Genomic DNA, 12,804 nt, shown 5'->3' with positions numbered 1-12,804 from the left:
TCCTGTGTGCTCTCCTGTGCTCTCCTGTGTTCTCCTGTGCACTCCTGTGTTCTCCTGTGTGCTCTCCTGTGTTCTCCTGAGTGTTCTCCTGTGGTCTCCTGAGTGTTCTCCTGTGGTTTCCTGAGTGTTCTCCTGTGTGCTCTCCTGTGGTCTCCTGAGTGTTGTCCTGTGTGTTTTCCTGAGTGTTCTCCTGTGCTCCTGAGTGTTCTCCTGTGCTCTCCTGTATGTTCTCCTGAGTGTTCTCCTGTGTGTTCTCCTGTGTGTGCTCCTCTGTGTTCTCCTGAGTGCTCTCCTGAGTGCTCTCCTCTGTGTTCTCCTGAGTGTTCTCCTGTGTTCTCCTGTGTTCTCCTGTGCCCTCCTGTATGTTCTCCTGAGTGTTCTCCTGAGTGTTTGCCTGTGCTCTCCTGTGTGTTCTCCTGAGTGTTCTCCTGTGTTTTCCAGTGTGTTCTCCTGTGTGTTCTCCTGTCTTCTCCTGTGTGCTCTCCTGTGCTCTCCTGTGCACTCCTGTGTTCTCCTGTGTGCTCTCCTGTGCTCTCCTGTGTTCTCCTGTGTGCTCTCCTGTGCTCTCCTGAGTGTTCTCCTGTGGTTTCCTGAGTGTTCTCCTGTGTGCTCTCCTGTGGTCTCCTGAGTGTTGTCCTGTGTGTTTTCCTGAGTGTTCTCCTGTGCTCCTGAGTGTTCTCCTGTGCTCTCCTGTATGTTCTCCTGAGTGTTCTCCTGTGTGTTCTCCTGTGTGTGCTCCTCTGTGTTCTCCTGAGTGCTCTCCTGAGTGCTCTCCTCTGTGTTCTCCTGTGTTCTCCTGTGCCCTCCTGTATGTTCTCCTGAGTGTTCTCCTGAGTGTTCGCCTGTGCTCTCCTGTGTGTTCTCCTGAGTGTTCTCCTGTGTTTTCCAGTGTGTTCTCCTGTGTGTTCTCCTGTCTTCTCCTGTGTTCTCCTGTGTTCTCCTGTGCCCTCCTGTATGTTCTCCTGAGTGTTCTCCTGAGTGTTCGCCTGTGCTCTCCTGGTATTCTCCTGAGTGTTCTCCTGTGTTTTCCAGTGTGTTCTCCTGTGTGTTCTCCTGTCTTCTCCTGTGTGTTCTCCTGAGTGTTCTCCCGTGTTCTCCTGAGTGCTCTTCTGAGTGTTGTCTTGAGTGTTCTCCTGAGTGTTCTCCTGAGTGTTCTCCTGTGTGTTCTCCTGAGTGTTCTCCTCTGTGTTCTCCTGAGTGCTCTCCTGAGTGTTCTACTGTGCTCTCCTGTATGTTCTCCTGTGTGTTCTCCTGTGTGTTCTCTTGAGTGTTCTCCTCTGTGTTCTCCTGAGTGCTCTCCTGAGTGTTCTACTGTGCTCTCCTGTATGTTCTCCTGTGTGTTCTCCTGTGTTCTCTTGTGCTCTCCTGTATGTTCTCCTGAGTGTTCTCCCATGCTCTCCTGTGTGTTCTCCGGTGTGTTCTCCTGTGTTCTCCTTTGTGTTCTCCTGAGTGTTCTCCTGTGTGTTTTCCTGGGTGTTCTCCTGTGTGTTCTCCTGACTGCTCTTCTGAGTGTTCTCCTGAGTGTTCTCTTGTGTGTTCTCCTGTGTGTTCTCCTGTGTGTTCTCCTGAGTGTTCTCCTGTGTGTTCTCCTCCATGTTCTCCTGAGTGTTCTCCTCTGTGTTCTCCTGAGTGTTCTCCTGTGTATTCTCCTGAGTGTTCTCCTGTGTGTTCTCCTGAGTATTCTCCTGAGTGTTCTCCTCCGTGTTCTCCTGAGTGTTCTCCTCCGTGTTCTCCTCCGTGTTCTCCTGAGTGTTCTGTAATCTGATTGGTTGGTGAGACAGTAGACGCAGTCGGTGTCTGTGTCTGTTGTTTACTGTTGTTTTGACTTGTTTGTTTGTGTCAGCTGGGCCGTCTGGAGTGTCTCTGCGCCTACTGGAACGTCAACAGTCCCATCTTTTACAAAGGATCATGGGACGACATCGTGGTGAGTCCTCGCTGTTTGTCTTGTCAGCAGAGTTACAACAAACAAACAAACAAAACAACAAACAGACAATCTAAAACACAAAACAGAACAATTCTTTAAGCAACAAAGGAAGAAAAACATGCCTGTGTGTGTTTACATGTTTGTGTTTACATGTTTACATAGTTTTATGAGGTCACATGTTCAGTACGTTGACATCACTTCCTGTCTCTCTGTCTGTAGACACGTTTTAGAATAAACTTTTTTCTTCATCACTGACTGTACTTTGTATTCTCAACTAATGTGACGACTCCTCCTCCTCTCTTCCTCCCCTCCTCTCCTCCTCCTCCCCTCCTCCTTCCCCTCTCCTCCTCCTCCTCCCCTCCTCCTTCCCCTCTCCTCCTCCCCTCGTCCTCCTCCCCTCCTCCTTCCCCTCTCCTCCTCCTCCTCTCTTCCTCCCCTCCTCTCCTCCTCTCCTCCTTCTCCTCCCCTCCTCCTCTCGTCCTCGTCTCCACCTCTTTGTCTCCTCCTCCTCTCCTCCTCCTCTCTTCCTCCCCGCCTCCTCTCCTCTTCCTCCTCCCCTCCTCCTTCCCCCCTCCTCCTCTCGTCCTTGTCTCCTCGTCTCCACCTCTTTGTCTTCTCCTCCTCTCCTCCTCTCCTCCTCTCCTCCCCTCCTCCTCTCTTCATCATCTCCTCATCTCCACCTCTTTGTTCTCCTCCTCCTCCTCTCCTTCTCTTTCTCCTCAGGATCAGTTGAAGTCTGGTATCAGCAGTAAGGATCAGGAGCTTCCTCACTATCAGTACAGTGAGTCCGTCACTTTGTTGTTGTTGTTGTTGTTGTTGTATTGTTTACTGATTAACCCTTCCCTGTCAGCTGATATTGATCCACAACAGCACATGTTAGTTGATCATGTGACGTCATGAGACCTGTCTCTGACATCTCAAATAGGAAGTGACAGAGGTCTGATCAGCAGTGATCAGTAGTTATTGATCAGGGCCCTCTTTCAGAAAGATCAGAAAGATGAAACCCTGAGTCAGTTACTATGGCAACATACTCCTGCTGAGTCACAGGTTTGCTTCATGTCAGCCTGAGGCTGAGCGTGTAGCAGGAAGTAGAAACATGGCGTGTCCTTCAGTGAATGAAGTGGTGGAGGTTGAGGCCCAGTGTATTCAGAGGCTGTTGTGTAAGGAGAAGGTGATTAGAGCCTGTTTGGATGTCTCCCTGGAGGAGTGTCTATATGAAAGATACTGTTTGACCTCACACTCTATCATTTATCTAACAATCTGTTCCACCCACATATATCACATATTACACATCCTGGATTTACATTATCATCACAGCACATTTTATGCATTGTCCTTTGATTCTTTTCTTTATAACATCAGAGACACTGAACACATCAGAGAGACAGCGGTTTGTCGGCCCGTAAGAAAAGTGTCTCTGGCTCTGAAAAGACTTTGGACCCTTGTTGTGGTTTTCCCTGGACATAAATCACAATCCATTATTAAAGTAATTACCACGGAGCATCGGTGGCTCAGTGGATGGAGCGGACGCCCCGTGATCTGATGCAGCGGCCGCGGGTTCAAACCCAGCCTGCTGTCCTGTGCTACATGTCGTTCCCTCTCTCCCCATAACGTTATGCTGTCCTGACATTAAAGGACCAGTGTGTAATATTTGGCATGGTTTATTGTCAATCTGAATCTGAATCTGAATATTCTACCCATTAATATGTTTATATAAGTGTATAATCGCTATAAAATAAAATTCGTTTGGTTTTCCTAGCCTTATAATTATGCTTTGGAGGTTGGTGGAGCAGAGAGGGGAGGGGGGTCCCCACTCGGAATGGTAAACAAGTATGTGTGTATGAAGTGTGTCTGTTACGCCAGAACAGTCAGAGTGTGAGATGGAGTCTTTTACCCCCTGGAGTGTTACCGGAGTTTCTGGAGTGCTCAAATAAACGGGCCTTTTTCCCGAACGCTCCTCTGGTCTCCTGCTCGTGAGGGATTCATTACAATATCGTAACATGGTTTAGATTTCTAAATAAACATTCACGTCGTCACTAGATAGACCTACTCCTGAAAAACACGTGCGCAAGGCTTTTTGTCCCTACGAGGCCGCCGTCATTTACCCGACGGGAGGGGTGAGCGAGTGAGCCCTGCAATCTAGAATTTGACCACTATGTCACTGTTTTCAACCCATTTTACACACTGGCCCTTTAAAGGCAACAAAAGCCCAAAAAATAATGTTTAAAAAAAGAACTGCAGGTTTGTCAGTGTTGATGAGAAGTGAATCTACGTGGACACATGATGCAGTGATTCATGAATACTTTTCATATATTCAAAGACTCCATGGTGTAACTGGCTCATTGATAGGACTCAACATCCCATAATAGCTCCATGTGAGAATAAAGGAGATTACATGAAGTCATTTCACAGCAGTTAAATGAACCTCAGCCTAATATTGACAGAATGAAGTCAGTAGAAACAAAACTTTTACCAGTCTGTTTGATATCTGTGTGTTTGATGTTGAGTTTGTGCCCAGTGTGTTTGGGCTCCATCACATTACAGCTGAATAACTTACAGTCAGGTCCATAATTATTTGGACAATGATACAGTTGTCATCATTTTGGCTCTGTACACCACCACAATGGGTTTTAAATGAAACAATGAATACGTGCTTAAAGTGCAGACTCTCAGCTTTCATTTAAGGCTTTTTTCAAAAATGTAGTATGAACCGTGTAGGAATGACAACCATTTCTTCACACAGTCCCCCGACTTTAAGGGCTCATAAGTATTTGGATAAACTAACATAATCATCAATTAAACAGTCAGTTTTAATACTTGGTTGCAAATCCTTTACAGTCAATGACTGCCTGAAGTGTTGGACACATAGGCATCATCAGATGCTGGGTTTCTTCCCTGGTGATGCTCTGCCAGCCCTTTACTGCAGCCGTCTGCACTTCCTGCTTGTGTTTTGGGTGTTTTGGCCTCAGTTTTGGCTTCAGCAAGAGAAACGCATGCTCAATTGGATTCAGGTCAGATGATATGACTTGGCCATTGCAGAACATTCCACTTCTTTGCCTTAAAAATGTCTTTGGTTGCTTTTGCAATATGCTTCAGGTCATTGTCCAACTGCACTGTGAAGCATCGTCCAATGAGTTTTGAAGCATTTGGTTGAATCTGAGCAGATAATGGTGCCCCAAACACTTCAGCTTTCATCCTGATGCTCTTGTCAGCAGTCACATCATCAATAAATACAAGAGAACCAGTTCCACTGGCAGCCATACATGGCCATGACATAACAGTACCTCCACCATGCTTCACTGATGAGGTGGTGTGCTTTGGATCATGAGCAGTTCCTTCCCTTCTTCCTTCTCTTGTCTTCCCATCATTCTGGTAGTTGATTTTTGTTTTATCTGTCCATAGTATGCTGTTCCACAACTGTACAGGCTTTTTAGATGGTTTTTGACAAACTCTAATCTGGCCTTCCATTTTTAAGGCTAACCAATGGTTTGCATCTTGTGATAAACCCTCTGTATTTATTCTAGTGAAGTCTTGTCTTGCTTACAAGAGCAGCAGGATGAAAGCTGAAGTGTTTGGGGCTACATTATCTGCTCAGATTCAACCAAATGCTTCAAAACTCATTGGACGATGCTTCACAGTGCAGTTGGACAATGACCTGAAGCATATTGCAAAAGCAACCAAAGACATTTTTAAGGCAAAGAAGTGGAATGTTCTGCAATGGCCAAGTCATATCATCTGACCTGAATCCAACTGAGCATGCGTTTCTCTTGCTGAAGCCAAAACTGAGGGCAAAACACCCAAAACACAAGCAGGAAGTGCAGACGGCTGCAGTAAAGGGCTGGCAGAGCATCACCAGGGAAGAAACCCAGCATCTGATGATGCCTATGTGTCCAACACTTCAGGCAGTCATTGACTGTAAAGGATTTGCAACCAAGTATTAAAACTGACTGTTTAATTGATGATTATGTTAGTTTGTCCAAATACTTATGAGCCCTTAAAGTCGGGGGACTGTGTGAAGAAATGGTTGTAATTCCTACACGGTTCATACTACATTTTTGAAAAAAGCCTTAAATGAAAGCTGAGAGTCTGCACTTTAAGCAGGTATTCATTGTTTCATTTAAAACCCATTGTGGTGGTGTACAGAGCCAAAATGATGACAACTGTATCATTGTCCAAATAATTATGGACCTGACTGTATATTCAAATATATGAACACTGTTAAGATAGAAACATGTTTCTGTATGTTAGACACATGACCTCATCACATGACATCACCTCACATTACCTATTAACTCTGCAGTCTGGTCCCATCACACCTGATCCTGATCCTGATCCTGATCCCTGAAAAAGGGCCCTGATGATGTCACTGTTTACAGTCTCATGTCACTGAGGAGACAGAGATGGACAGTGTGGACATTTCTTTGTTAAGACAGTTTGACCCTCACAGGGAGCTGTACTGTCCATCAGCATCATCACTTCCTGCTGCTCTCTGATTGGTTGTTTTTGTTTGTTTGTTTGTCTGTTTGTAGTCTTTAAGCCGATCTTTGCTTCAGCTAAAATCTGCATCAACCCAAACGCTGAGCTGGAACTGAAGAGTCCTAAAGTCAAGCTACACCTGGAGGTCCAGAACATCAGCATCGAGATGACCAAACCTCAGGTGAGACAGACAGGGGACAGACAAGAGGGGCAGACAGACAGGAGGCACAGACAGACAGGAGGGGCAGACAGGGGGGACAGACAGACAGGAGGGGCAGACGGGGGACAGACAGGAGGGGCAGACAGACAGGAGGCACAGACAGACAGGAGGGGCAGACAGGGGGGACAGACAGACAGGAGGGGCAGACAGGGGGGACAGACAGACAGGAGGGGCAGACAGGGGGGACAGACAGGGGGGACAGACAGACAGGAGGGGCAGACGGGGGGACAGACAGGAGGTGCAGACAGGGGGGACAGACAGGGGGGACAGACAGGAGGGGCAGACAGGGGGGACAGACAGGGGGGACAGACAGACAGGAGGGGCAGACGGGGGGACAGACAGGAGGTGCAGACAGGGGGGACAGACAGGGGGGACAGACAGGAGGGGCAGACAGGGGGGACAGACGGGGGGAGGGGTAGACGGGGGGACAGACGAGACAGACAGGAGGGGCAGACAGGGGGGACAGACAGGGGGGAGGGGCAGACAGGGGGGACAGACAGGAAGGGCAGACGGGGGGACAGACAGGAGGGACAGACAGGAGGGACATATAGGGGCGGGCAGACAGACAGGTGGGAGGGACAGACAGGGGGGACAGACAGGAGGGGCAGACGGGGGGGACAGACAGGGGGGAGGGGTAGATGGGGGGACAGACAGGAGGGGCAGACAGGGGGGACAGACGGGGGAGGGGCAGACAGGGGGGACAGACAGGAGGGACATATAGGGGCGGGCAGACAGACAGGTGGGAGGGACAGACAGGTGAGACAAGACAGGTGAGACAAAACAGGAGGGACAGACAGGTTGGACAGACAGGAGGGACAGACAGACAGGGGGGACAGACAGGAGGGACAGACAGGAGGGACATATAGGGGCGGGCAGACAGACAGGTGGGAGGGACCGACAGGTGAGACAAGACAGGTGAGACAAAACAGGAGGGACAGACAGGTTGGACAGACAGATGAGACAAGACAGGTGGGGCAGACAGGTGGGACAGACAGGTGTACAGTGATTGGCCAGGTGAGACAGGTGGTTGGACAGGTGTGCAGGTGGTGAGACAGGTGTACAGGTGGTTGGACAGGTGAGACAGGTGTACAGGTGGTGAGACAGGTGTACAGGTGATTGGACAGGTGAGACAGGTGTACAGGTTGTGAGACAGGTGTACAGGTGGTGAGACAGATGTACAGGTGGTCAGACAGGTGAGACAGGTGTACAGGTGGTGAGACAGGTGTACAGGTAGTGAGACAGATGTACAGGTGGTGAGACAGGTGTACAGGTGGTTGGACAGGTGAGACAGGTGTACGGGTGGTGAGACAGATGTACAGGTGGTGAGACAGGTGAGACAGGTGTACAGGTGGTAAGACAGGTGTACAGGTGGTTGGACAGGTGAGACAGGTGTACAGGTGGTTGGACAGGTGAGACAGGTGTACAGGTGGTGAGACAGATGTACAGGTGGTGAGACAGGTGAGACAGGTGTACAGGTGGTGAGACAGGTGTACAGGTGGTGAGACAGATATACAGGTGGTGAGACAGGTGTACAGGTAGTGAGACAGATGTACAGGTGGTGAGACAGGTGTACAGGTGGTGAGACAGGAGTACAGGTGGTGAGACAGGTGTACAGGTGGTGAGACAGACATACAGGTGGTGAGACAGGTGTACAGGTAGTGAGACAGATGTACAGGTGGTGAGACAGGTGTACAGGTGGTTGGACAGGTGAGACAGGTGGTGAGACAGGTGTACAGGTGGTGAGACAGGTGAGACAGGTGTACAGGTGGTGAGACAGATGTACAGGTGGTGAGACAGGTGTACAGGTGGTGAGACAGGAGTACAGGTGGTTGGACAGGTGTACAGGTGGTGAGACAGATGTACAGGTGGTGAGACAGGAGTACAGGTGGTTGGACAGGTGTACAGGTGGTGAGACAGATGTACAGGTGGTGAGACAGATGTACAGGTGGTGAGACAGGAGTACAGGTGGTTGGACAGGTGTACAGGTGGTGAGACAGATGTACAGGTGGTGAGACAGGAGTACAGGTGGTTGGACAGGTGTACAGGTGGTGAGACAGGTGAGACAGGTGTACAGGTGGTGAGACAGGTGTACCGGTAGTGAGACAGATGTACAGGTGGTGAGACAGGTGTACAGGTGGTTGGACAGGTGTACCGGTAGTGAGACAGATGTACAGGTGGTGAGACAGGTGTACAGGTGGTTGGACAGGTGTACAGGTGGTTGGACAGGTGAGACAGGTGGTGAGACAGGTGTACAGGTGGTGAGACAGGTGTACCGGTAGTGAGACAGATGTACAGGTGGTGAGACAGGTGTACAGGTGGTTGGACAGGTGTACAGGTGGTTGGACAGGTGAGACAGGTGTACAGGTGGTGAGACAGGTGAGACAGGTGTACAGGTGGTGAGACAGATGTACAGGTGGTGAGACAGGTGTACAGGTGGTGAGACAGGTGTACCGGTAGTGAGACAGAGGTACAGGTGGTGAGACAGGTGTACAGGTGGTTGGACAGGTGAGACAGGTGTACAGGTGGTGAGACAGGTGTACAGGTGGTGAGACAGGTGAGCCAGGTGTACAGGTGGTGAGACAGATGTACAGGTGGTGAGACAGGAGTACAGGTGGTTGGACAGGTGTACAGGTGGTGAGATAGGTATACAGGTGGTGAGACAGGTGTACAGGTGGTGAAATAGGTATACAGGTGGTGAGACAGGTGTACAGGTGGTTGGACAGGTGTACAGGTGGTGAAATAGGTATACAGGTGGTGAGACAGGTGTACAGGTGGTGAGACAGGTATACAGGTGGTGAGACAGATGTACAGGTGGTGAGACAGGTATACAGGTGATTGGACAGGTGAGACAGATGTACAGGTGGTGAGACAGGTGTACAGGTGGTGAGACAGGTGCTGTTGACGTCTCATGTCCTCTGCAGTACCTGACCATGGTGGAGCTGCTGGAGTCTGTGGACTGCATGGTGAAGAACGCCCCCTACAGGAAGTTCAGGCCGGAGGTCTCCGTCCGTCACAACACCAAACTCTGGTGAGTCCATCACAGGTCCAACAGGAAACAGAGTCACTTCCTGTCAGCACCTCCTACAGGCTGCAGACGTCACTGCAGCTGAACGGCTCTCAGAGTGTGGACAGTGATGACGTCTCACCTGAAGGTGGCGCTGGAGTGACCTGCAGTGGGCGGAGTCTAAATGGTTTAAGTGTTTGATGTGTTGATGTTTGAACAGGTTGATGTCACACTGTGATGTGACAGGAAACTGAAGCTGCTCTCAGTGATCAGAGGAGCAGCTGGTCGGCTGCAGGTCGACTGCTGCCTCCATCAGACTGTGTGTGTTAGTGTGTGACTGGTGTTTAAAGGGTTAATTCAGATTCACCACAGTCACACAGTGACATACAGACTGATGGACTGATGGAGGCAGCAGTCGACCAGCTGCTCCTCTGATCATTGATGTTAAAGGATAGTTTGACATTTTGGCAAATTCGCCTATTGCCGTAATCCCTATAGTCATATGAGTAGGTACATTACCTTTAATTATCAGTGCCTGCTGTTCTGAGATCGGTGGGGCAGAGCTGCCCGCTGCTCGGCCCACAAAATGGAGGTGAATGGTACGGCCCCCTCTCTCCCTCAAAACTAATCAAATACACCACCAAATGACTCCAAAACGCTCTAGTGGACAACTTGTAGCTTACACATTCACCACGCTATGAAATAATAATGTAATATTACGAGACAGAGTTATTTTGAAGCCAAATGCACAGCCGAACTACATTCCAGACATACAGTACTTGCTGGGCGGAGTGATTTCAAACAGCGTATGTTTAGTGCAGTTACTCCCGTCATCAAAACAGGTGTGTTTCACACTTGGCGTATCCTGCAGGATTTTGTATCTAGGTGTGAGGTTAAGAGGTCTAGACATTTGGAGTATTTGAAAACACAAAGAATACAAAAAGAAAATGAAATTACATTATTCTGCTTTATTATTGAGGTCGTAGTGGGTGGTGCTGGTGTACTGGAGTGCAATATATTGAAAAGTGTTCCTAATATTTTATCCCCCTTAATTAGACAAAATTAGGAGGCTACACCACCACCATTCACTATGACCTCAATAATAAACAAAGTAGAATCATCACTTTCTAGACAATGCCAACAATAACCGAAAATTTATAAGCTTCAGGGAGAATCTCATGGTATAGCCGTTCTACTGGATTGCATTAGATTCTACCGTTTTTTTTTCCCCGTTAAAGGGTTTTTTTGGGGAGTTTTTCCTGATCAGCTGTGAGGGTCATAAGGACAGAGGGATGTCGTATGCTGTAAAGCCCTGTGAGGCAAATTGTGATTTGTGATATTGGGCTTTATAAATAAAATTGAAATTGAAATTGAAATTACACAGGTGTACCTAACAAAGTGGCCAGTGACTGCATGTTACATACATATGTTGATGGTGGGATGGGATGAGAGTACGCCTCAAAATAATCACTGGAACACGGGGAGAACATGCTAACTCCACTACAACATGAAATGTTCCCTAGCAGTCTGTTTATTCCCAACAATGAGAAGTAATGCCAGTCACTTCACTATATGATCTGGGCAGCACTTATCCATAACATAACCACAACAACATTTGCATTTCAGCCTTATTTACCATGCTTGGGTTGTAGGCTAATGTTACTCAACATGGAGGTAACGTTACAGCAGAGAGATTGCTGAGCAAAATAGACAACGATCACTTACCATGTCTGCTCGTTTAGTGATGCCGACAGATGGTATGACAGTGTCTTTCAAGAAAAGCGTTTGAACCATTCCTGAGCTTCTGCGCTCCATCTTTTCACTGTAGTCCTCCGGTAAAAAATGGTTGGAGCAAACAAACATTTTCCGGACCATTTCCACAGGCATGTTGGGGTCGATGTCCAGCACAAATAGTCATTGTTTCATCCTGTCCGTATTTTTGGTTGGTACTACGTGACATTTCACTCTGCTCCATGTCTTCGGCTTGTTACTGCAACCTTTTACAATACATGTGTAAATCATGATTTACAACAACACTCTGTAAACTTTCCTCAAACCTTCTGGTGCGTCCAGCTGACGATACCACAAATGGCTACAAGCAGTAACTACAGCACTGTCTCAGCTGCGCACTGTGTCACTCCGCCCAGTGGTTTACTCAAGAAAGTAGATCCGAGTATTTGCTTCATGTCGTAATATTACTTAATTATACATTATTATTTCATAGCGTGGGGAATGTGTAAGCTACAAGTTGTCCACTAGAGCGTTTTGGAGTCATTTGGTGGTGTATTTGATTAGTTTTGAGGGAGAGAGGAGGCCGTACCATTCACCTCCATTTCAGCGGGCAGCTCTGCTCCACTGATCTCAGAACAGCAGGCACTGACAATTAAAGGTGATGTACCTACTCTGACTCCGCCCACGGCACGACATCACTTCCTGCTGTGACTCCAGCCTGTTTCTCCAGACTGACCCTGACTGATAAATACAAAATCCAAACCGTCCCTTTAAATTAAACTCAGTTTCTGACATCTGACAGTTTTTGGGTTGTGTTTGTTTTCTGCTCCTCTGACAGGTGGATGTACGCCGTCAACAGCATCCTGGAGGTCCATGTCAGACGTGTCAGTCACATGTGGTCCTGGGCCAACATCAAACGGCACCGAGACAACCTGAAGGCCTACAGGACGGCCTACAAGACCAAACTGCTGAGTCCGAGCAAACTGAGTCCAGACACTGAGAGACACATCCAGGTCACACACACACACACACACACACACACACACACACACATACAGACACACACACACATACAGACACACACACACACAGACACACAGACAGACACACAGACAGACAGACAGACAGAAAGACACAGACACACACACACACACACACACACACAGACAGAAAGACACACACACACACACAGACACAGACACACACAGACACACACACACACACACACACGTTTATTTTATTATGACTCTATGGTGGTCATCGCTGCATCTGGACACATCATGTTTTCAGGTTGTCTGTTCGTCCGTCCCATTCACCTGAACAATTCGTCCTATGAAGGACGTGAGCGTCGTCACACTCTGCACAGACGACCACAAAGTGATGACATTTTATATCCAAAAGGTCAAAGGTCAGCTTCACTGTGACATGTTTTCTGTCCATGACTCAGAG

At 48.3% G+C, this 12,804-nt stretch overlaps 1 protein-coding gene across 8 annotated transcripts in view; it reads left to right on the top strand.

The window, feature by feature from the left end:
- vps13c (vacuolar protein sorting 13 homolog C) overlaps nucleotides 1-12,804 on the top strand; it is a 126,343-nt gene that overhangs the window by 25,031 nt on the left and 88,508 nt on the right. For all 8 annotated transcript variants that reach the window (XM_078172938.1, XM_078172930.1, XM_078172936.1 and 5 more), the window contains 5 exons: nucleotides 1,844-1,924; nucleotides 2,648-2,705; nucleotides 6,454-6,581; nucleotides 9,542-9,648; nucleotides 12,194-12,368. In XM_078172938.1, coding sequence (XP_078029064.1) covers nucleotides 1,844-1,924; nucleotides 2,648-2,705; nucleotides 6,454-6,581; nucleotides 9,542-9,648; nucleotides 12,194-12,368 — 549 coding nt within the window. The remainder of the gene's footprint in view (nucleotides 1-1,843; nucleotides 1,925-2,647; nucleotides 2,706-6,453; nucleotides 6,582-9,541; nucleotides 9,649-12,193; nucleotides 12,369-12,804) is intronic.

Source organism: Epinephelus lanceolatus, chromosome 2, assembly GCF_041903045.1.
Source record: "Epinephelus lanceolatus isolate andai-2023 chromosome 2, ASM4190304v1, whole genome shotgun sequence".
NCBI lineage: Eukaryota > Metazoa > Chordata > Actinopteri > Perciformes > Serranidae > Epinephelus > Epinephelus lanceolatus.
This window is presented reverse-complemented; position numbering and strand designations above follow the sequence as displayed.